This window comes from Carassius carassius, chromosome 27 (genome assembly GCF_963082965.1).
Source record: "Carassius carassius chromosome 27, fCarCar2.1, whole genome shotgun sequence".
NCBI classification, from domain to species: Eukaryota; Metazoa; Chordata; class Actinopteri; order Cypriniformes; family Cyprinidae; genus Carassius; species Carassius carassius.
The window spans coordinates 15,134,788-15,156,040 of record NC_081781.1 but is presented as its reverse complement, the minus strand read 5'-3'; the positions used below and the strand labels follow the sequence as shown (position 1 = coordinate 15,156,040).

Genomic DNA, 21,253 nt, shown 5'->3' with positions numbered 1-21,253 from the left:
ACTACAGAAACGTGGGGGAGTGTGGTGTGACACACACGTTGTACTCAGCATGTGCTAAACAGATGAAAGGCTCTTATAACAGTCTTACAAAGTGCTCAGAACATGCGGTCTTACCTGTTTTGTGAGATATTTGCTGAGTTCGTTGTGACTTTTATCGATATGTCTTGAGATCGCACCTAGAGATGTCAGGCTCAACTCCAGGTTTTCCATTCTATCATTTGTCGTGAATATAACGTTAGGGATTTCCGACGATGCCTCTGCAGCTGGTAAAGCCTTTAATATTTCAAGTATTCTGCGTGATGGGAACCATAAGCCGCATCACTCGCTTGGCTGTCTAGGTTGTATCAACACAGCGAGCACGTTCCCGTCAGTATTAAAATCCCAGTCCACATGTGAGTAAATGAAAAGCACTTCCGGGTCATTCGACTGTGTCGCGAAGCTCACGTTCCCTGCGTTGCATGTTGTGGTGTATTTGTTTTAGTACGAAACACATATGTAGCAAATATGGCTTTGTTATTTTTGGTCTGTACTATTCAGCGCGAGTGTCACAGCCGTATTTAATTCCCATTACTCTTCAAAACGTGTATCTTTCATCTTATTTGGTCAACTCACATTAACGTTAAGCATTAAAATCATTGCAATCTGTATAAATACTTGGCCAGCAAGCAATAAACCATGAAAAACCTGGTGAAAAGGCATGCTTTTCATCATTTTGTCAAAATAATTTCAGCTGCACCAATTTTATGAATAATAAACATTTCTAGACTGTAGAAAAAAAATCAACTAAAAAGTAAAAAGGAACCGAATATACAGAATTTGAAAATAGTCTCCTATTCTCATATTAAGAAACGAGATACCCATAACGTTACATATAAAATACGGTAAACACTGCAGCATACCAGTACTGAAAAACTGAACTGAACATTGCATAATAAAACATATCCATACAAATACCAAATATAGACTATTTGTATTTAAATTATTAACGTGAAATTCAGCAAAGAAAACAAACTATATATATATATCATTATTATTATTATTGGCTTTATTATTCAGTATTAAATTATAACGGTAAAGACATTTTTTTTTTTTTTTTAGAAAATGAGAGACCGCGGGAAAATGATGTCATTTCCTGTTTGGCGAACGTGTATGGTGGAAGGTTGGCGCGGAGCTGGTGGAAGTATGCTACAAGAAATTTTTAAATCGCTGTCTACAAGAAAATTGGACATTTCTGATTAACTGCAACTGTCATTATAGTTGCGCATTAGCATGTGCGTCAGTTCCTGAAGTCCGCTTTATGGTGTTTGGCTCATCTCACAGATTTATATCCGCCTGTTGTCGTTAGCTCACCACCAGAGATACAGGTATTGTTCATATACTTGCATTTTATTTCACTCTGTGGACATATTATAGTAATACTGTATTTTGATCGATTTAATTTGTCAGAGTTTGTGTAAATCCATGGTTGTACAAGTGTAGATTATGTAAGAATTATAGTGGAATCGTTGGGTGGGTTATTAGTTTAAAATTAAGTTTATAATTTAGTTTATATTTAATATAACATTTAAATGACTTCATTTCAGTACAGTCTTTCTTCTCTACATGACAGGAAGTGGTGTAGTTGAACTGACACATGCCAACTTATGCTGTTATTGGCATTGTTTTCAGGAACTTAATGTGCCATTTTTCTTTTCTTCAGTAGCTGACTAAAATGGATTTAACAGATGAACTTTATGGAGATCTTGATGTCGAGCCGTTTGGTAAGACGGTCTGTCTCTCCCGTGCACCAGGCATTTCTTTATTTTCACCTAGTTAACATGCAGTTTTCAGGTAGAGTGCTACTGTGTTGTACCTGTTATCTAGTATTTACTTAAGCCTTTTTCACTATTAATATTTAAAGTTGATTTTAACATTTTCTTAGTAATCTACAAGAAATGCTTTTAAAAATAACACATCATTAAATAATAATTAAACAATAATTCCTCAACAGCTTCACGAGATCAAAGGCAAAATCAACCAAGTGTAGATAAATACATAAGATGCATGAGCAGAACAACAACTGCACTTGAAATTGAGGTTGGGAATGATCACATTAATACTTGGTTACATGTAGCTCACTGGAGTGCGCTGTCTAATATTTGATCCATATGTAATGTAATCCAGATAATCTTGTTTTGTTTACCTCTTTTGATCTATTTCCCAATATCTCATCTGAAAAGGTTCAGGGCTTTCAAAGCACTGAAAACATAACTTGCATGTATTGGTCAAGTGTATATGCAGAATTTGCTGTTGCATTATGACATTATCAGTGTTTTTTACAGGTACTCTGCATCACAGTGAGGACTCGGTGGATATTTACTCTGGCCTGGATAACAGCCCTAAGATTGATGGGCACAGAGGTGGGCTTCATTAATGAGTCATGAATTGAGTACATTCATAGTATTTATTGAAAGTAATTTGTTGAAATATGTGTCACAGAAATAGCAGGATAAAACTTTTTAGACCTCAATAATCCAATAATGTTTTAATTAGGTAAAGTCAACCCACTCCTTTCCCCACGCACAATGGAATCAATGGATATATATGAGGACATTATCAGGGAAGAACAAGAAGAAAAGGAGGCAACTTATAATGAGGCATGTGACTAGATCTTTGAATATGGTTGCATGGCATGCTATTGGTTTGGTTTTGCATTTAAAAGAAATTGACAGGAAAGTTATGTTGTCTCATTGTACTCCTATTACAGTTAAAGCAAAAATTTGACGAAGCACAAAAACAAGTTAAGGAACTGATCTCACAGTTACAGCTTTTGCAGACAAAGGTATTTTTCCTTTTAATGGTTGTTCTGTTATATATTCATTCTGAATACATACCCTCCACAAATTAGTTAAAACCTTGGAATAATTAATTTATTTTTTGTACTTTTTATATATAAAGAATTCCAGTTTGAACAGTGAAAACATACGCCTGAAGAAGAACATTTGTGCGGTCCTTAAGACGGCTAAAATGGAGATTGTGCGTAAGGATGAGGAAATTAGCAGACTAAGCAATGGGTAAAAACTCAATTTCTGGTACCAAGATCAACAAACAAATGTTTGATACTAAGCCTGGCTTGTGTCAGGCTTGGATGGTCTTATATAAAACTCACTTCCCTGTTTGTGTGTTGTCATCACAGGTCTGGTCGAGGAAGTTATTTTCGTCGATCTCAAATGGAATTTGGTCCGGCAAACACAAGGCACACTTTAAACAATTCCACAAGTTCTGTTTTGGAATCACAAGGTGCTAGACAAGATAATGTTATGAGTGAAGTAAATCAGCACAAAGGTAGAAACTCTGTGTCGGATCCCTGTGCATATCCACCAACAACGTCAACTACAGCAACACAACCATTTGAGGTGCTCCAGAGATGCCCTAGAACTGATCTTGATAGTCCTTTGCAGTGTCAGAATAAATCTACTGCTAAATCTGATAGTAAGACCCTCACTGTTCAACCACAGCAGGAGTCTGGACCAGTTCATCCTAACAGAACATCCACAATGGCAGATGTCTCAAATGCTCCCAAAACGAGTGATTCTACACTCAAAGTTCCTGACACAACTACTGATTCTCAATTCAGTAACTTGAAAGACAATAAGAAAAGTTCATCAAAACAGGCAGACAAGCTAGAAATAACACAAAAATGCAGAAGCCGAGATAAAGAGTGTAACTCGAAGGATAAGAGTGTGTCACAAAAGGCTCCGAGAAGAGTGGACAGCAAATTAGTAAGAACTGAAAAAGAGCTCATGAAAGACAATTTTGTGTCCAGTGAAAACAGGAATCAGCAGCCTGAGGTTCCAGATGTTCTTAAAAGTTCGGAACAATCAAAAAGCCCTTCCTCTCAGTCACACAAAGCCTCACCATCTGTCTCTTCCAGAAATTTATTTAAAACAGCAGCAGATGTAGAGACACAGAGTCAAGGTTCCATGCATCATCAAAATCCAGATAGATCTAGCAGAGAAATGAAACACTTGAGCAGCACAACTTGTATTGTGGTGGATGAAGCAAGCCATTCCCGAAACCACAAAGGAAAGAAAAGAGATGTAAGTGGTCATGAAAAAAAAGAGGAGAAAAGTTCTAGTGCAGAAAGGAGGAGCAGCAGAACTGAAAGAAGTAGAGACCATGAGCAAAAGAGGCCGAAGGAGAGTGACAGGAGTAAAAGAAATGAGGGTAACAGCAGCAGCAGTAGTAGTAAAGAAAGAAGAAGCAACAGATCAGACAGTAGCAAAGAGTATGAGCGAAGGAACATACGGGAAATGGGTAATAAATCTGAAGATAAAAAATCAAAAAAACAAATCGATCCTCAACAAAAGGATGTTTATAAGGAGAAATCGAGCAGAATCAATGAACCATCATCAAAAAGCAAAAGATCTCACGGAAATGACAAAGCTAGAAAGATGCAGGATCTGAAATGCCCAGTCAAGAATGGAAATTCTGATAAGAGTTGTTTTGGAGACAAGGGTATAGACAAGGACCGAGAAAGAAAAAGAGGTGGACATTTGGATCATAGGGTACATAAGCACAGAGAATCAAAAAATTATCTTACCAAATATGACAAAAAGAAATCTCCTAAAAAGCACAATGTTGTCGGAAAAGGTCAAGATAGTAAGAATGAGCAGGACAAACACCTTGAATCTGAGTCTTCATCAGTGGTAGCTGTCAGCAGCAGTCCCTGCAAAGCAGCTGAGGATAATAGTGCAGACAAAAAACTGAGTTTCATGGAAACACTGAATCTTACACTGTCGCCTCTTAAAAAGCAAAAGCAGTCTTCTGATCTCAAAGAAGCAACATCTGAAGATGCCTCACCTCATAACAGCATACTATCTGATGCTGGGGAGGAATTCTTTGTCATTGATGAATTAAAGAACAGCCAGAACATAGTTGAGGAAGTGGATGAGGTCCCTGTGCCCACAACTGCAGACCTGATCAGTTCTTGCAAAGAGTCTGGACAAGTTGTTGATCTTTCCACAGCTATAGTCTCTGAGAAGCCCTCAGGTGAACAAACAGATATGGATGTACAAGAAGAGAATGCCATGGAAAGTCAACAGGCTGTGGACAAAGTGTCTGCCAGTGTTAAATGCTCAGAGGAGAAAAAGAACAAGATTTCAGGTTCCAATGTGTTAGAAAAAGATTCATTATCAAAATTAACCCTTACAAGAGAATCTCTTAATTGTGTCTGTCATAACAGCACCAAAGACTCTCCGGGAATCATAGATAATTCTGTTCTGTTCTCTAATATTTTGCCTACTGAAACTTCAGAAGTTGAAGTTTCAGATAATATTCCTAATTCAATTGTTGAAGTTCATCAGCAAAAAGATCCTATTATTGATGTATCTGAGGACACTTCTCAGTTGAAAATCCAAAGGAGTCCTCAGACCAAGTCTCAGGATTTACCACCAGCATCAAATGGGATATGTCAAGATGATGTGTCATCCTCAGACAAGACACAATGTATTCCTGAGATTAATTCTTCTAGGATTTCTGATAGTTCTGTCAACGTTGAAGTGTCCTCTAGCACAGTTAGTGCAGATCTTGATGAGCCACGAAAAGTTATTTGCGATTTTGAACAAGTGGATACTTCAAAACTGGACTGTAAGGGAGCTGTGGAAGCAATTGATCATTCAGAAATTATTGAAACACCGCACGCATATGAAAATCTGAAAACGTCTGAAAAATCCCATCAGAGTCCATCATGGGGTGAGAACAGTGTGGCTCCAAAAGATAGCACCACTGTCAGAGAAGATGCCATGTCATCTTCCCAGCCCGATTTCTCAGAGCCAGATTCCACAGAGAAAGAGGATCAGAACACAAAGTCATCAAACCCTGTTGTGTTTTGCCCTGATGAAGACTCCATGATGCTTACTCTTAGGAACATCAGAGTTATCCCAGAGCCTCTCAGCCCTCTTACAAGCCCAGTCCGGCAGGTGAAGAAAGTACAGCCTCCAAGTTCTGAGAAGCAAACACATGTCAAATGTCTTATCAAAGGTAAGTGTTTCTTTTTTTTTGTTGTTGTTGTTGTTGTTGTTGTTGTTGAAAGTATGGACTTATTAATGTAAGCCTTATACAATAAGCAGATAGCATTATTTTTCTTATGAACAATGCTGAAAATTTTTTCAAAATTGAAATGGCTTGACCTAACGGGTCTGCAACTACAACTTACTCATTTTATTATTTATTTTTCCAAGATCTCTCAACTGTAACCATTGGATGCAATAAGGATAAAGTGAAAATGGACATGAACAAGGAGAATAAGTCACCTGACTCTTCTGTCACAGCTTCCTCCTACAAAGGGACAAAGGATGCCCCCTCTGCTAGTGGAACTGAGGAAGATGAACTAGAGGATGGTGAAATAGTGAGTGAGAGTGAGGAAGAGGGACCTCTGTTTATCCAGACTCCTCCAAGAGAAAAGGACAAATCTACCTCAGGGACTGATTCAAGTCCAAAGCTATCTGCAGTTGGGAAAAGAGTGTCCCAAAAGAAATCTTTTATCCCTGCTAAACATTCAGAGCGAAGCAAGAGTTCAAAGTCATCTTCTAATGACAGTCCCACCTCAAGTAAAAGACGCTTTAAAACTGTCAGCCCACCATTGAAAGCAGCAGTCTATACCATAGACGGATTTATGGACATGATAGGATCAATTCGAGCGGAGTTGAGGAAAAAGTACATGAAGCTTCAGAAAAATGTCACTAAAACTGCCTTCTGCTGTATAGTGGATATGTCTCAGGCTTCTTTTATAGAATTCATTAATGCTGTTGACTTGGATAAATTGAGTTGCCAAGGTAATGACATCAAAGTTAGACTAAATAACATTATTTCATCTATCATGAGCAAGGTCACCAAGAATGGCATCGTCAATCGTATCTTTGAGCAGAGAGCTGGAGACCTCAAGCAGAAGTTGTGGACATTTGTGGATGGGCAGTTTGACTTCTTGTTCAAGGAACTGAAGACAGCACTCAAAAATGGATCTGAGCCATCTAAGGATGCGTCAGTGGATAATAAAAATGCAACTCTTAAAAGAAAAGAGATTGAAAGTGTGGTGGTGGAAAAAGAACCTTTAAACACATCTGGGCATCTTCACAGAACCAAGATGTCAAAAGTTGACATGGGAAGTTTTGTTAGAGAAGCCCCTCCAGATAATCTCCCTCGCAGGGGCCTTGGGAGCAGGGGTAAAAACATAAAAGCTGTCATGAATGAAGATGATCAGCCGGCAAAGTTGGCAAGTGCAACATCAGATCTGCTTCCTCCTCAAACCTCTGAAAGGTCTGTCCATGAAGGTACCTCTGGATCTGAGACTAGAATTTCTTCCTATGTCCGACGTCTCTCCCATAATGGATCAATTCAGGATAAATCAGACTTTGAAATTCTCACAGAGCAGCAAACAACAAGCTTAACCTTCAACCTGGTCTCTGACTCTCAAATGGGAGAGATATTCAAGTGTCTTTTGCAAGGGTCTGATTTGCTTGAATCCAGTGTTCCCATAAGCGAAAATACAAGTTGGCCACTCAGCACACCTCAAAAGGAAGGACTTCCAGGTGAGAGTTTGATTGGGATTATGACTCCTAATAAGGCAACCCCATCTAAATTACTAACATCCTGGCCTTACATTTCACCCTACAAGTTTGCATCAAATAGCAAAATGCTGGTAAACCCAGCAATTCTCGATGAGAGCTGCTTGTTAGAAGTTCCCTCTAATTCTGAACCATGCCAGCTCCCTCTTCATTCAACTGTATTCTCGCAGAAATCATACTCTATCTTGGCGGAAGATCTAGCTGTGTCCCTTACCATTCCCTCACCACTGAAGTCAGATAGCCACTTGAGTTTCTTGCACCCTGGAACTGGACAGCCACTGTCTGCCCCTAACAGTGTCCTGAGTGCCCATTATAGTGAGGATGCTCTTCTTGACGGAGAAGATGCCACTGAGCAGGACATCCATCTTTCTCTGGACACCGACAACTCCAGTTGTGGGTCGAGTCCCAGCAGGACATGGGAGGGCTCTGATCCACCCTGTTTCCAATTCCAACCCAATTTACAAATGCAGGCTGTGGTAATGGAGAGGTCAAATGATCATTTCATTGTGCGAATAAGACGAACATCATCTGGTCCAATTGAAGGCAATCAAAATGAAGGGCAAGCGGCACCAGAATTAGCTGAATGCCCAGAGCTGACTCTTAAGCCTAATCTCACTCTGACTGATCCAGACTTGGGTTCCGCACCTGAAGAGACGTCAAACAAAATCTCAACTAAGATAAACGAGTCATGTCACATTTCAGAGAAAGCAATAGAAGCTCAACCATCTTGCCAAAAATCCTCATCTGAAGGGGTTTGTGATGACAGTGCTGAGCCTGATACCGAAGCATGTGTTAATGGGGAAAGTAGTACAACAGAGACTGAAACATCAGAGGTGGTTTCAGGAAAAGTAAAGAACACCATACAGAGCTCAAGTGCACCAGAGGCTGAATCTGAGAGGGTGTCAAGGAAACGCAAGAAGCACAGATCAGCGACAAAGGCAAAGCGCCAAAAAGTAGAGAAATCTCAAGATAAACATTCTAAATCCAGGCATAAGAAAAGGTCAAAATCCTCCAAAGAAAAAGACTCCAAAATTGCAGTACCCCAGGTGTCCCCAAGTAGCCTGTCTGCTAAGAATGTAATCAGGAAGAAAGGGGAGGTAGTGGTGACGTGGACCAGGTGAGTTGATAGAATTAATACCAAAAAAGGGGTGGAAACTCCTTGTGCATCACGAAGTATAGAAATACACATTAAGACAAAGCAAACAATTAATGAGCTAATGTCTTTTGAAGGGATGAAGATCGCGACATACTCATTGAGCTTAAAATGAAGGGCACTTCACCCAAGACATTTGCTGCTCTTTCAAAAAGGCTAAAGAAGTCAACAGAGCAGGTATGCTTCACTATTGTGTTCTTATAAATATGAAGCAAGTAAAACAGCTTTGTAATAATGCTTGATGTTTTTGACAGATTGAGGAGCGGTTCTCTCAACTAATGAAGCTGTTCAAGAAGAAAGAGAAAATGGAGAATTGATTTTAATGACAAAGATTGAACTGACTTTATAATGGATGCTGATGCACATATCAAAATCTCCATAGACTCCGAAGGCAGAAATATATGTTCATTTTGAAAATCAGTGTATTATTTCTGTTGATGTTCATCTGTTTGAAAAAAGCACTTACAGTGGTAACCTGCCAAAAGATCTACAGTAAATGGTACAATCTGTTATAGAGGCTTTTTTTTGTTATTTTTTTTTGTTAACAGTGTTATCAGATTAACAAAATTCATAATCTGAGCATTTTGATTACCTGGAGATTTATTTTCTATGTGGTATGTTCTAAAAATCGACCTTAATCCCTGTCAAGGATATAAACGGACACAAAGTAGATAAATGACGGTTCATAAAATTTTTAGTACATAAAGCCCCATGCGAAGCCTTACAATTTACTTGTTTTGGCAAGCTGGAGATTGTTTTTTTCAAGCTGGAGATTAATTTTTTTTGTTGTTTTTGTTTTTCATTTGTTGATGCTGAAAATTTTTTATGCAATGAAATGAAAAAAAAATGTATTCAAAAGGACATCTCTAACTTGTATTACAAGTTGACTTTTGCAGCATTTGCAATGGCGTTTTTTTTTTTTTTTACTACCTCTGAAGACTACAAATGCGTTTAAATCTTTGACCTAAATGCTTATCTGCCAGTAGGCCTCATGTTCTGATCACTTCATTTTTCTCTCTTTTTGTTTTGTGTACAGTATGATGTTGGTGTTGGAATAACATGGCTCTACATGTGGAGATGGAAAGAATATTTGTTTTGGTCCTCAATTGTCAGACTTTGAGTTTAAAATCTTTTTCATTAGTCATCCTGATAGAAGCAACTTGATATTTTCATATTAAATGAGTAACATGATTTTGCTGTTTTATAGGTAATGAGTAAGGGGATTGATCCCTTGTGTATATATTTGTAAAGTTTAATTGAACTGGAAGATCTTTATGTTTGAACTCTTTTTAAACCATTTTATTTTTCTCAACAAGAAAAATGTAGATGTGGGAAAAATATGTTGTATGTTGTTTGGAAATACATTTTGTAAATATTTGTAACTTCTGATGAACCTCTCAAACTTTTGAAATAAAGCTTATTTATTTAAATGTCATGTCATGTCATCTTTTGAGAAAAATATTTCAGTTTCTAAACTGCATTCGTAAATGCATAATCTTCCTCAATGATTTGTAGCTCTTATTTTGTATTAGTAATTCATAATAATGTTTTTATATATCGTGGGATTAAATAGAACATACTTTGTTGAACCAAACGGTATCGGGAAATTAAAATGATACTGTCTGATTTAGATTGAACAAAAAACAAGGGCAAACTACTGATTTTAAATTTGAAAATTTTTTCTATTAATATTAACCAACTGGTGGTTAAGAGTTTTTTATCCCTAATTTATAAAACTTAGCATAATATTTTGACTTACTATTACAGTTTGCAGCAGTGGGTATAAATGCAGTCTCTGAACAATTCAGAGCTGATCGACAATACTATGGTCCAGGCACAAATGGGATATTTAGGTCACAGTCTGGCAGTTGTTAACCTTACTTTACCTATGAAAAAGTTCATTTAGTTTTTAGCTATTTCTAAAATTATATGAGAATTTCTAGACTCAAATTACAGCTGAATTCATACAAAAATTCTAACTAAAATTCATGTACATAAACACTATAATATTTTATATATTATTATAGGCCTACTGTAAGTGAATGAGCTTCAGCTGGCAGGCTGTAATTAAATCTCAACATTGTGCCTAGTGAAGTGTAATTGGTTACAAGCTGAACAGTATCCACTTGCTGAACTCTGCAGTTAATTACATATATCTTATTTCTAAGCCATTAACAGCTGAAGGTAGTTTTCAGTCACCCTCTTACATCACTCTCAGACTACAGAAAACTAAAAATAGCCCTGCAAGCATTTGACTATGAAATCGGATGTGTCTCATTGATCATCATGTCTCGCCAAAAAACAAAGGCTTTATTAATGGAATACTGACTTATTGCTTACTAAATACTGCACAATAGACCCTGTACACTGAATAATATTTTTCGGAATTAGTGAATAAGTATATTACGCAACAATAAATGTTTCAAGAAGCAGTGGGCTAAAATGAAATATGTAAAAATGTCTTTAATTTTGGTAGACATTTGGTAATTTAGTAGTCAGGATAGCCAATACCAAGATGCATTCAGATTTTACAAGTATTTTTTTATTAATTACCTAAACTTTCCACACAGGTCATGGGGTATTTTGAAATTGTTGCTAATATGTTCCCCATGACCCGCCCTGAACAGTTGTGATGCAAGTTATCCCCTCAGGGTACTGTCCAGCCTACAGATCGATAGCAGCATTGTATGTGTTCAATGCACAGAGATACTGGACTTCATTCAACAAAGCAATGTTCACAGAAGAGTACTAAACACTCCCACAAGGAGGAAAGGATACTGGAGTTGTATGATATTGTTTTTGTGTGATGGACTGATGAAGCAAGTGTTCTGTGAATACAACAAAAATGTAAGTTTCCCTTTATAACTGAATGTAGTTAATCTAACATTTTTATGTGACCTACTGTAGTCTATCTATCTATCTAGAGATTTATAACCTTCACTCTTTAAGTTTTAGGCCATGCGAAAATGGGAGATTGGAACTTGCTAGGGAGTATCTTGGAGGAGGTTCACATTCACTCCACCATTGTGGGCAAAATCTGGCTCACCATTCTTTTTATTTTCCGTATGCTTGTGCTCGGGGTTGCCGCTGAAGACGTGTGGGATGATGAGCAAAGTGAGTTTGTGTGCAACACGGAGCAGCCTGGATGTAAGAACGTCTGCTATGACCAGGCGTTCCCCATATCCCTCATCCGATACTGGGTCTTACAGATAATCTTTGTTTCCTCGCCTTCTTTGGTGTACATGGGACACGCACTGTACCGGCTCCGGGCACTGGATAAGAAGCGCCACAAGAAAAAAGCTCAGCTGAAGGTGGAGCTGGAGGAGACGGAGGCTTTGGAGGAGCACAAAAGGATTGAGAAGGAGCTTAGGAAGGTGGAAGAGCAGAAGAAAGTCAGGAAGGCTCCTCTGAGGGGTTCCTTGCTGCGCACATATGTGTTGCATATCATAACAAGGTCAGTAGTGGAAGTGGGATTCATAGTGGGGCAATACGTGCTCTACGGTATCGGACTGTCGCCGTTATACAAGTGTGAGCGTGAACCCTGTCCCAACAGCGTGGACTGCTTTGTTTCACGGCCAACAGAGAAGAACATCTTCATGATTTTCATGCTAGTCATTGCAGGGGTGTCCCTGGTCCTCAATCTCCTGGAGATTTTCCACCTTGGTGTGAAACAGATCAAGCAGGCCATTTATGGGTCCAAGTACACTGGAGATGACGAAAGTATTTGCAGGTCAAAGAAAAACTCTATGGTCCAACAAGTATGCATCCTTACCAATTCCTCACCACAAAAACTTATGCATTTGACACACACTTCGCTCGCAGCTGTGCCCGATGGACAGACAGCACCCATGTCTCTCTATATGCCAATGACTGCTCCTCCATCTAGCCAAGAGGTGCCAAAAAGTGACACTAATGGACCAGAGCAACCGCTCAGGCAGAACCGTCTTCCTAGCCAGCCTGAATTTCAGGCTCTCCAACAGTTGGGAGTAACAGAACGACGACCCACTTTAGACAACCGTCCACACTCCTGTAGCAGTGAGGAGTCTGGACCCAAGGGCACTGGACCACCTAAAAACATCGGTCAGCAGCCCAGAACTTCACTCAGAGCCAGTAGCATAGAGATACCAGCAGCGTTACGGAAACAGAGCAGAGTCAGTCAGTGTAAAGACTACAGTGAGGAGAGCGATTCCCAAGAGAGCGGGAACTACCCCACTGCCAGGAAATCCAGTTTCATGTCACGAGGGCTTTCAGAAAGCCCATCCGAAAGTGCAGCCTCCAAAAGTGGATCGGACACAGAGGCTAACCGTATAGCTCAAGGGGAGAGTCCAGCTATGACACCCCCTCCTGCCACTGGACGCAGAATGTCAATGGTGAGTAGAAAAACACAGTACTGATTATGCACTTATTGAGTTGTGATGAAACAAATACTGTTTCTTCCACTCAACCATGGTTTCAAGTGAGAATACTACCTCGACAGCAGTTGAGCGCTATGAGCTCTTTACGCTTTTAAAAACTCATGGTGTACAGTCTCCAGACTGACGTGTATTGGTCACCACACCACTATCTAAAAACTTACATTATTTTTATTTTTTTTGGTAGTGCTACAATACAGAAGAGTGTTTATTAGCTGTGTTTATTAGCTATGTTTTTGGGATCTGATTTTACGAACAGTTTCATCACTTTGTCAACAAAACCATGAACTTGTTTGGTATTTTGAAAAAAAAAAAAAAAAAAAAAAATATATATATATATATATATATATATATATATATATATATATATATATATATATATATATATATATATGTTTAAACAAAAATAAAATAAAAATGTCCATCAATAATTAAACTTCAGGGGCAGTATTCAAGTTACGCGTAATGTTATATCAAATGCATATTTAATTTTGCACTTTTGTCAGGGACTACAATTCTGTTTTCATCAAAAAAGAAAAGTAAAACATATTATAAAACATATTAGTAAAACATAACTAATAGATGACAAAAAAAAAAAACTGTCAATCAATCAATCAATCAATGAAACTCCAACCCAGGTGTGAAACATTTTGTTTTAATTGTGTTTGGGCAAAACGCACCTATGTTAGAACAGAGTATACATTTTCAATATTGATATCTAGGCTAATGATTCATTTAGTAAATATGAACAACTTCTCTATCTTTTCAGAGCATGATTCTGGAACTGTCTTCAATCATGAAGAAGTGACATTTTGGAGTTCGAAGTATCAGCTGTCCTCTGGGCAGAGAGCAATGGGATGGATATTGCTGTGTATTCCTCTGGCTTATTTTTAACTGACTCCATAATTACTGCAAACATTATGATTACACATTAAAGTCATTTAACTGACTTACTGTAGTGCTGCTCTCAATAAACGCTTAAAATAAGAAGAAAGCATTCATAACACATTTCTGTTCAGTGCTTGTATCATTTCTGGTTTTCAATAACAGTGTTTAATAAGAACATGAATTGTGCTGTGACATTTTGCATAATAATTTATGACTGAGCTCAAAGAGCAATGGATATCATAAATCTTTCTTTAAAAATGCAAATCGACTTATGATATTTCATTGACAATAATTAGAAATACTCTTTTGTACAATTTATCGATAGTGGTGGATATGTTTTTGAATCAGTCAAGATTTAAGGTCTTTATTTTTTCCCAAGACATTTTTAGCAAATAGCATCAATAGTTACCAATCCCTGCTGTGAAATAAAGTGCTTTTGTATTCACTGCGATATTATTATTAGAACTTTGGTTGTGTTTATCCAACATTTTATACTTAATTCTTAGTATTTAATAACATTTTAACGAAATATCTCAAATTCATCCTTTGTATTACCTCAAACTGCTCTGAAGCAGATGAGTCCAGAATGAGAATGTGCTCTACTGCCATCTGGTGGTGAACTTCATATTATACAAATATTTTACCTTCTTGAAAACTCATGTGATTATAGTATGTTGAACTAATACACGTCTTTTTTTTTTTTAAGTTAAATTTCCATTAGTGGGAACAAAATAGATCTTACTAACAGATTTCAGGAAATTGGCTCACCCAGGCCTCATTAACATATCAATATATGCTAAATTTTGTCTCACACTAGATATAGTAAATCTCCTCACACAGCTGAGGCAAACTTAAAGATCGATATGTTTTAATTTTGAGTACTTGGGCAAAACATGTGAGTGAAAACGTGAGTTTTTCTTGTCTTTCACAAATATAGTTACAGTCATAATACATCAAATATTAATCGGAATTACTCACAAATATATAATTAACTTCAGAAAATGAATTGACATGCAGGATGTTTCTTTTCCCTACCCACAAAAGACTTTACGGTGGTTAGAAAATCAACAATTTGCAAATCTCACACATGACCTATGTAAATGAAGAGAAACTCAAACCCCCTCAGCAAATGCTTTATTGTTTGTGTGACCGAATTGACTTAACTCAGGGGTTAAAACAGAATTATAAGACTCACCAGAGTGTGCAGCCTTGTTGAACTCAAAGCAGATCAAGTTTGGAAAGAGGGCCTTCAGAATGAATTTTGCCTGATTTTTTTATTTTTTATAAATCACTTTTATGAAAATAACTAAAATTAGAGTTGACCTTTCATGTGGAAATATGTGTTGCCTTCTTTAGCATCAGTAAATGTTTCCACCTTTTGTAATAACTATGTATGAGTCCCTCAATAGCCTTCAGCTTAGTGTGAAAAGATGGATCTCAAAATCATACGGTCACAGAACAGGTTATAGAAGATGCTGAAAAACCAAAGAATGTGCAGGAGATGGAGGATTTTTCTGAAGAACAGCAGGCAGCTGAACTGCTCAGGACCAACGCAGGAGTCATGAACCACAGAAAGACAGTCATGGATCAACCAGGAAACTACACAGTATTAAAATTCAAGGGTATGTAAACTTTTGAACGGGGTAATTTTTTTATAAATCATCATTTTGTCTTGTGGACATCATATAAATCTGTTATGTGAAATAGCTTATTCAGGGCAGTATTAAATAATCTTCTGTGCACACCTATATATATATATATATAATATATATATATATATATATATATATATATATATATAAACACACAAAAAGGAAGAACTTATAAATTTAAATATAATTCTTTTGTGGGAAATCAAGCAACTACAACACAACTTACATGATATGTTTCTTTATTTCATAAACAGAAATGGTGTCTAGACAAAATCTGTCAATTATATAACACTAGCAAATGAAATGCATGAAAATGAGTCCTGCACAATACCGTATGTACAATGGTTTTTAAGTCATTAAATTCATTAGGGTCATGTAGCATTTCGAAATGAAAAAAAAAAATTATAACTTAGTACAGAATAAGCAAAGGAACAGCTACCTCAAATCGACAATATTAACACAAAACAGCCTTCTAGAAAAAATGCGATAAAGAGTCAGAAAGAGAGATAGAGAGAGAAAAACTCGTGTGACTAAAAGCCAAAGAGCTATTCCATTAAAAATGATGCACCAAAATCTACCAATACAATAATCCATATAATCTGTGTAAAAAGCATGTAGAAAAAACACCTGATGCAGTTTGCTGATACAGTCATTGACCAGTAATGAGAGGTATGAAGGATTTCACAGGTAGATAAGTGTGAGAGAGAGAGAGTCCGCTCTGCTAGCCGAAACATGGGGGCTCACAGCCCCTGCATACACTCTTCACTTGAATGTGAACTATGGCCTCTGGAAGTTCTAAGGCAAAGTTGGAGGTGCACTTTGTATTCATGGTACACTGGAGCATCCCCGTCGGGCAAAAAGACAACTTGAGGAAAAGGAGCATAGTTATCAAACGGTCATTTCTCTGTTCGCTTGTAAAAATGTACAAAACAAAGACAAAATGCTAAACCTATCCATTCGAACGAGCCTCACGATTTCTATGTACATGGCAAAATTCTCGTAAAACATGACACCTTTTTGTAAACATTTTGCCTTTTTCTTATGCCGTTATCAGTCCAAATACTAAATGTTTTATAAAGTTAAGCAAATTGTGAAAAAGGCATGTTTTTGAGCAACCCTTTGGAACGCCAGTGTTCATATTTCAGAGGAGCAGCACGAACGAAACAAACCGACCAAACTATTCAAACAAATGACATTAAATGGGAGCTTACATAGATGAAGACATGTAAGGTGTTTTCTTGTACAGTATTGATTCTCAATACATTTACGAAGCTTAAAATACACGTCTTTTGAACGCAATTGCAAATCGAAAGCTTAAACGATTAGCTGTAGCAGCCAATTGACAACCAAAAACGAATTGCTGGATTTTATTTTGAGATATTTCATAGCCCTTGTTGGGTTTACATCCAAAATAATTGTGCAAAACTAGTTGGTTTTCTTTACGAATCAATTATTCTTAGCTTAGAAACTACAATAAATCTAAAAAAAATGATGCTACCCACCCATTAGCTTTATAAGACACACACACAAAAAAATGCAAGACACAAAAATACGCAAAGAACGAAAGCTGAGCTCACCAGCTACCATCAAAAATGTCTGAAAACCAAAAAAATAAAAATTAATAAAACCTTGGCACACACCCTGAGACAAGATACAAGAGCAACCACGAGTCCGATACGAAAATAAAACCTCTGTAAAACAACAAAAAACGAGCAGAAGTGTTGTTGAGAGGAGAGCTAATAAGCTTATTTAACCTGTGACCAGGACGAACCCTTGAAGTCACTGTGGAGGCAAACATGATGCAGCTTTTAGTAACAGAGGCTAACAGATGTCAGAATTCCAATCCGTGTCACTCAGACTCCCAGTTTCTTCCACATCTGCATCGAAACATCGGCCTGAACCGAAGCATCCCCAGGCTCTTAAGGACAAGTGTGCAAGCGTGAGGAGTCAGCCGTATCACAGACAGCACAGAAATAAACAAGAACACAACAAACACACTGCTATGCAAGGGAACATAAATAAAAGCAAATTTGGGGAAATATTTTTAGATCGCCTTGATGCAGGTGTGACCTTTTGTTTTGTTTAGTTTTTTCTCCAGAAGTGTCAAAATTGTGGACATTGATTCTCAAGTGTACGACAGTGTGCTTGTCAAGTGGAAGTTCATGCTTTCCACGCTTCATTATCTATACAACATGAAATAAGAAAAACGCATCATTATAGGGATGATTTGCATGTGTGTGCACAAATGTCCACTTGGACCCATAAATCTTTAGTTCTAGTCTTGTACCTGATTACAATTTAGAAATGGCAAATACTGTTTCAATTTCTTTAGAGGAAAGAGAGAAAGAGTAAAAGATCCACAATGAAAACAACAGCACAACTATTCATTACAACACCTCTAGATTCTACATCCCAGGAGACACACTCCACTCAGTGTGACGTGTGTGTGCGTGTGTGTGTGCTTGCATATGAGAGGGAGAGGGGAATATCTGAATATTTATCGATCAGACTGGCAAATACACAAGCACGCATACATAGAGCTCTAGGGGTTAAAGGTCATTCAAATAATATAGAACTATGTCAAATGAGAGTCATTCCCAACTGTTGGGAGATCCAATTTTTCAAGAAAAACGCTTTCAGTTTATGCTAAACTAAACCAGAGGAAACAACCATCAAACTGTTTTTTGAGGCCTACATTTTGAGGCAAAGAAACTCTAAAAAAATATATAAAACAAACAGGCAGCATGCAATCCCATTAGTATGGATATACGTGTCTAACAAATGTACAATAAAGAGAAATATAGGACGACTTTAAAAAATGGGCTTATTCCACATCAATCTCAGATCAGATTTCCATTGCTTTTTAAAAAGATGCTATTTTTGTTTAGTGTCTTCCATAAATATGCAGTTTGAACACTCCCCTATTTTTTTCTTTTATTTAAATGAACCTGAAAACGTTCTTTATAAGATACCAAGTCATTAAAGATCATCTGCCTGAAAAGACACTTTTAAGTGTCCGCGTTAAGTGCTTCAATTTCAGACTTTTTAGGGTCCTGAAAAAGAAATCTACCCTTTCTGGAGTGCTAAACGGAAAAAGAGTGCTGAGGGAAGAAAAAAAAAAGCCAAGGGCAAGGCTCTTTAACTGACTTCAACATCATTTTCAACATCAAAATGGGTCGAAACTGAAAGGGTGTGTGATCGTGACGACGTTTTGTTTTAGATAACACTGTTCGGAGGTGTCCGTGAACACACTGTAAATACTGATAAGAAATAAGGTTTCCTCAGAGAGCACTTTTTCACATTTAAAGGAGAACAGCTCACTATAATGCACACCATTTCCATCCAAATTACATGCAAGGGGCTTTATGTGCTGCTCTGGGGTGGGGGGATTCGTATGCGAGCGTGTGTGTGCATGCGTGAGTGTAAGAATGCTAGTTTCCTGAGTTTAAGCACACCCATCGTCATGGGGAATTCATTTGAGACAGGAAACAGCAACAATTTTCCCTTCGGGACAAAAAGGTGCATGATAAAACCCCAGTAAAAAGAAAGCGAAGAAAAACGAAAAAGCCATCTAAAGTTCTACCTGTACAATATAACCAAAACCATCTCCATGCACCGCACTATTTACAATATGCTTTCTGCCGAGCAAGCACTTCTCGAAAACATCCAATGGTACAGTATTGCTGACGCAAAAGGGGGGCGAAACTTCGATGCGAATCATTCGTCGCTCCGTCGTACTTTCTTTCGTATCAGTGCTGTGGAAGGCAAAGGAGGAATGTTTTAGATACCACCATCTGTACAAATTAAGTGTTGCGGCACACAGACACTACTAACGTATGATGCAGAAGACATTTTTGCATATGGACATTTACAGTCTAGCTGCTGTAGGAAAAACAAAACGGTATTTTTTTATACTGAACATTCAGAATATTTCCTGAGTTTGAATTTACTGTGACAGGGGCCACAAAGAGAAAGAGAAGAGAGAAGGAGTAGTAGAGATTAAGAGGTAAAGGGCAGGAATAGTGAACGTGGGTGGGGAGAGAGAGAGAGAGAGAGAGAGAGAGAGAGAGAGAGCAAAAAGCTGCTGCTAGGTCCATAGAGGTCTGAATTTGAGATGTGGTCAGAGCCCATCCCATCTGAATGGACTGTAATTGGAAACAGACAGTGTTGTCACTGTCATGGAAAGGTGTAGCACCATCGTGAAGTTCTGTGAGAAGGTCTCAGCCACTCTGCCATGGCTGAATGAGAGAGAACCTGGAGAACAGTATTGCTGCTGCTAAGACAACTGTAGTGTCAACCTTTGTTTAAAAAAAGACAATAAAAAGACATAAATATATATATAAAAAAAAATCAAAAACACTGGCAGAGGCTGGCCATCTCAACAGCCCTCGATTTTTGAGGGTTCATCAGAAGACATATCTAAATTAAATAATAATAAAAAAAAACATTGTAAAACAAATCTACACAGAGAAACCACCGTCATTAGGTACAGTCCTTTCTGTTGGGCTGTTCGTCGGTTGTACATTTATCTGTCATCTCTTGACAGAAGTCTACCGTCACCGTCTGATTGGACTGTTCCAGGGACAGGTAGGCGGAGCCAGGTTCTTGCTCCTCCCTGTCGTTGCTTGTGTCTTCGGACCCGTTTCCAGTCTTCCACTGGGCCAGTCGCGGTTGACCGTCTTTTGTGGTGGCTGATTTGTGGAAGCTCTGTTTGGGGGTGGAGCAAGTGGTGAGGTCGATGCTGCCGGTGGGCAGGGCCCGGTTGCCGGGGCGCAGAATGGGGCAGTAGTGATGGACCTGTTCTGGGCTCAGCTGCACGTCTCGACACACCTCCTCAGATAGACAGGAGAAATTCTCCCATAACTCTCCCATGCACGTCTTCAACTGGTTGCGCTCTGTTAAGAGCTTCTCCTTTTCACACACCTGCGGGGTGGACACACAGAAAACACACACACACATTTGAAACCTGTGTGCAGCACAGTTCACACACTCTTTGACTAATAAATAACCATGATCTTGCATGATCTTCCGAGCTGTTAATGATTACGAATTAGTATTTTTAGACATCGTTTGGCAGAGACTGCTGGGCACATCATTTGCAAATTTGCATGTCAAGAATCTGTTTTTTGAATGATTAGATTTACTTTTATCAGTTAAGGGTAAAAACACTTATCAGATAATCTAATGTGCCATGTTTTTCCACTCTTAATCAATATATTAAATATCAATATTTCAGTGCAGCGTAAAAATAACTATACTTTTTCATATTGAATATAATCTTATATGTATGTACATATGATATCTAATAATTTTATTCAGCAAATATGCATGAAATAGATAAAAAGCTTTTATATGATTTTTAATGTTACAAAATATTAACGTGTGTGTGTGTGTGGAAAACAGTTTGACAGTTGTAACAGTTTGAAAAGTTGTAGAACAATGTAGAAAAGTTATTTTAATTTGTAATATTATTTCACAATACCGCTGTTTTACTGTATTTTTAATCAAATAATGCATCCTTTGGCAAGCATAACAGACATTAAA

The 21,253-nt window shown here is 37.8% G+C and overlaps 4 protein-coding genes across 9 annotated transcripts in view; 2 read left to right on the top strand and 2 right to left on the bottom strand.

Moving 5' to 3' along the window:
* The window catches only part of mdn1 (midasin AAA ATPase 1), a 45,328-nt gene extending 44,932 nt beyond the window's left edge, over positions 1-396 (bottom strand). Inside the window, exon 1 of the mRNA XM_059512910.1 lies at positions 115-396. Within this exon, the coding sequence (XP_059368893.1) occupies positions 115-210 (96 nt within the window). The 5' untranslated portion in view covers positions 211-396. The remainder of the gene's footprint in view (positions 1-114) is intronic.
* A 739-nt stretch (positions 397-1,135) lies between these two features.
* casp8ap2 (caspase 8 associated protein 2) lies at positions 1,136-9,333 on the top strand. Of its 2 annotated transcripts, none has more exons than XM_059512908.1 (10): positions 1,136-1,364; positions 1,703-1,760; positions 2,322-2,399; positions 2,533-2,636; positions 2,747-2,821; positions 2,938-3,053; positions 3,176-6,021; positions 6,222-8,721; positions 8,835-8,934; positions 9,012-9,333. In XM_059512908.1, exons 2-10 carry the CDS (start codon positions 1,712-1,714, stop codon positions 9,072-9,074), a joined length of 5,931 nt encoding a protein of 1,976 aa, XP_059368891.1. In that variant the 5' UTR covers positions 1,136-1,364; positions 1,703-1,711; the 3' UTR covers positions 9,075-9,333. The 2 variants fall into 2 exon arrangements, with proteins under 2 accessions (XP_059368891.1, XP_059368892.1); XM_059512909.1 differs by having other exon boundaries at positions 1,700-1,760.
* A 2,141-nt stretch (positions 9,334-11,474) lies between these two features.
* Positions 11,475-14,177, top strand: gja10b (gap junction protein alpha 10 b). Of its 2 annotated transcripts, none has more exons than XM_059512906.1 (3): positions 11,475-11,604; positions 11,707-13,127; positions 13,939-14,177. In XM_059512906.1, exons 2-3 carry the CDS (start codon positions 11,724-11,726, stop codon positions 13,975-13,977), a joined length of 1,443 nt encoding a protein of 480 aa, XP_059368889.1. In that variant the 5' UTR covers positions 11,475-11,604; positions 11,707-11,723; the 3' UTR covers positions 13,978-14,177. The 2 variants fall into 2 exon arrangements, with proteins under 2 accessions (XP_059368889.1, XP_059368890.1); XM_059512907.1 differs by having other exon boundaries at positions 11,481-11,604; positions 11,851-13,127.
* A 1,754-nt stretch (positions 14,178-15,931) lies between these two features.
* Positions 15,932-21,253, bottom strand: part of bach2b (BTB and CNC homology 1, basic leucine zipper transcription factor 2b) — a 94,248-nt gene continuing 88,926 nt past the window's right edge. For all 4 annotated transcript variants that reach the window (XM_059512902.1, XM_059512905.1, XM_059512904.1 and 1 more), the window contains one exon: positions 15,932-20,632. In XM_059512902.1, the coding sequence (XP_059368885.1) occupies positions 20,192-20,632 (441 nt within the window). In that variant the 3' untranslated portion in view covers positions 15,932-20,191. The remainder of the gene's footprint in view (positions 20,633-21,253) is intronic.

What these genes read in the sequence shown, in the direction of transcription:
- casp8ap2 (XM_059512908.1), top strand. Translation starts at nt 1,712, where the DNA reads ATGGATTTAACAGATGAACTTTATGGAGATCTTGATGTCGAGCCGTTT. An exon ending in TCTTGATGTCGAGCCGTTTG is followed by an intron (nt 1,761 to 2,321) that starts GTAAGACGGTCT and finishes TGTTTTTTACAG; the next exon opens with GTACTCTGCATCACAGTGAG. An exon ending in TGTCAAATGTCTTATCAAAG is followed by an intron (nt 6,022 to 6,221) that starts GTAAGTGTTTCT and finishes TATTTTTCCAAG; the next exon opens with ATCTCTCAACTGTAACCATT.
- gja10b (XM_059512906.1), top strand. Translation starts at nt 11,724, where the DNA reads ATGGGAGATTGGAACTTGCTAGGGAGTATCTTGGAGGAGGTTCACATT. An exon ending in CTGGACGCAGAATGTCAATG is followed by an intron (nt 13,128 to 13,938) that starts GTGAGTAGAAAA and finishes CTATCTTTTCAG; the next exon opens with AGCATGATTCTGGAACTGTC.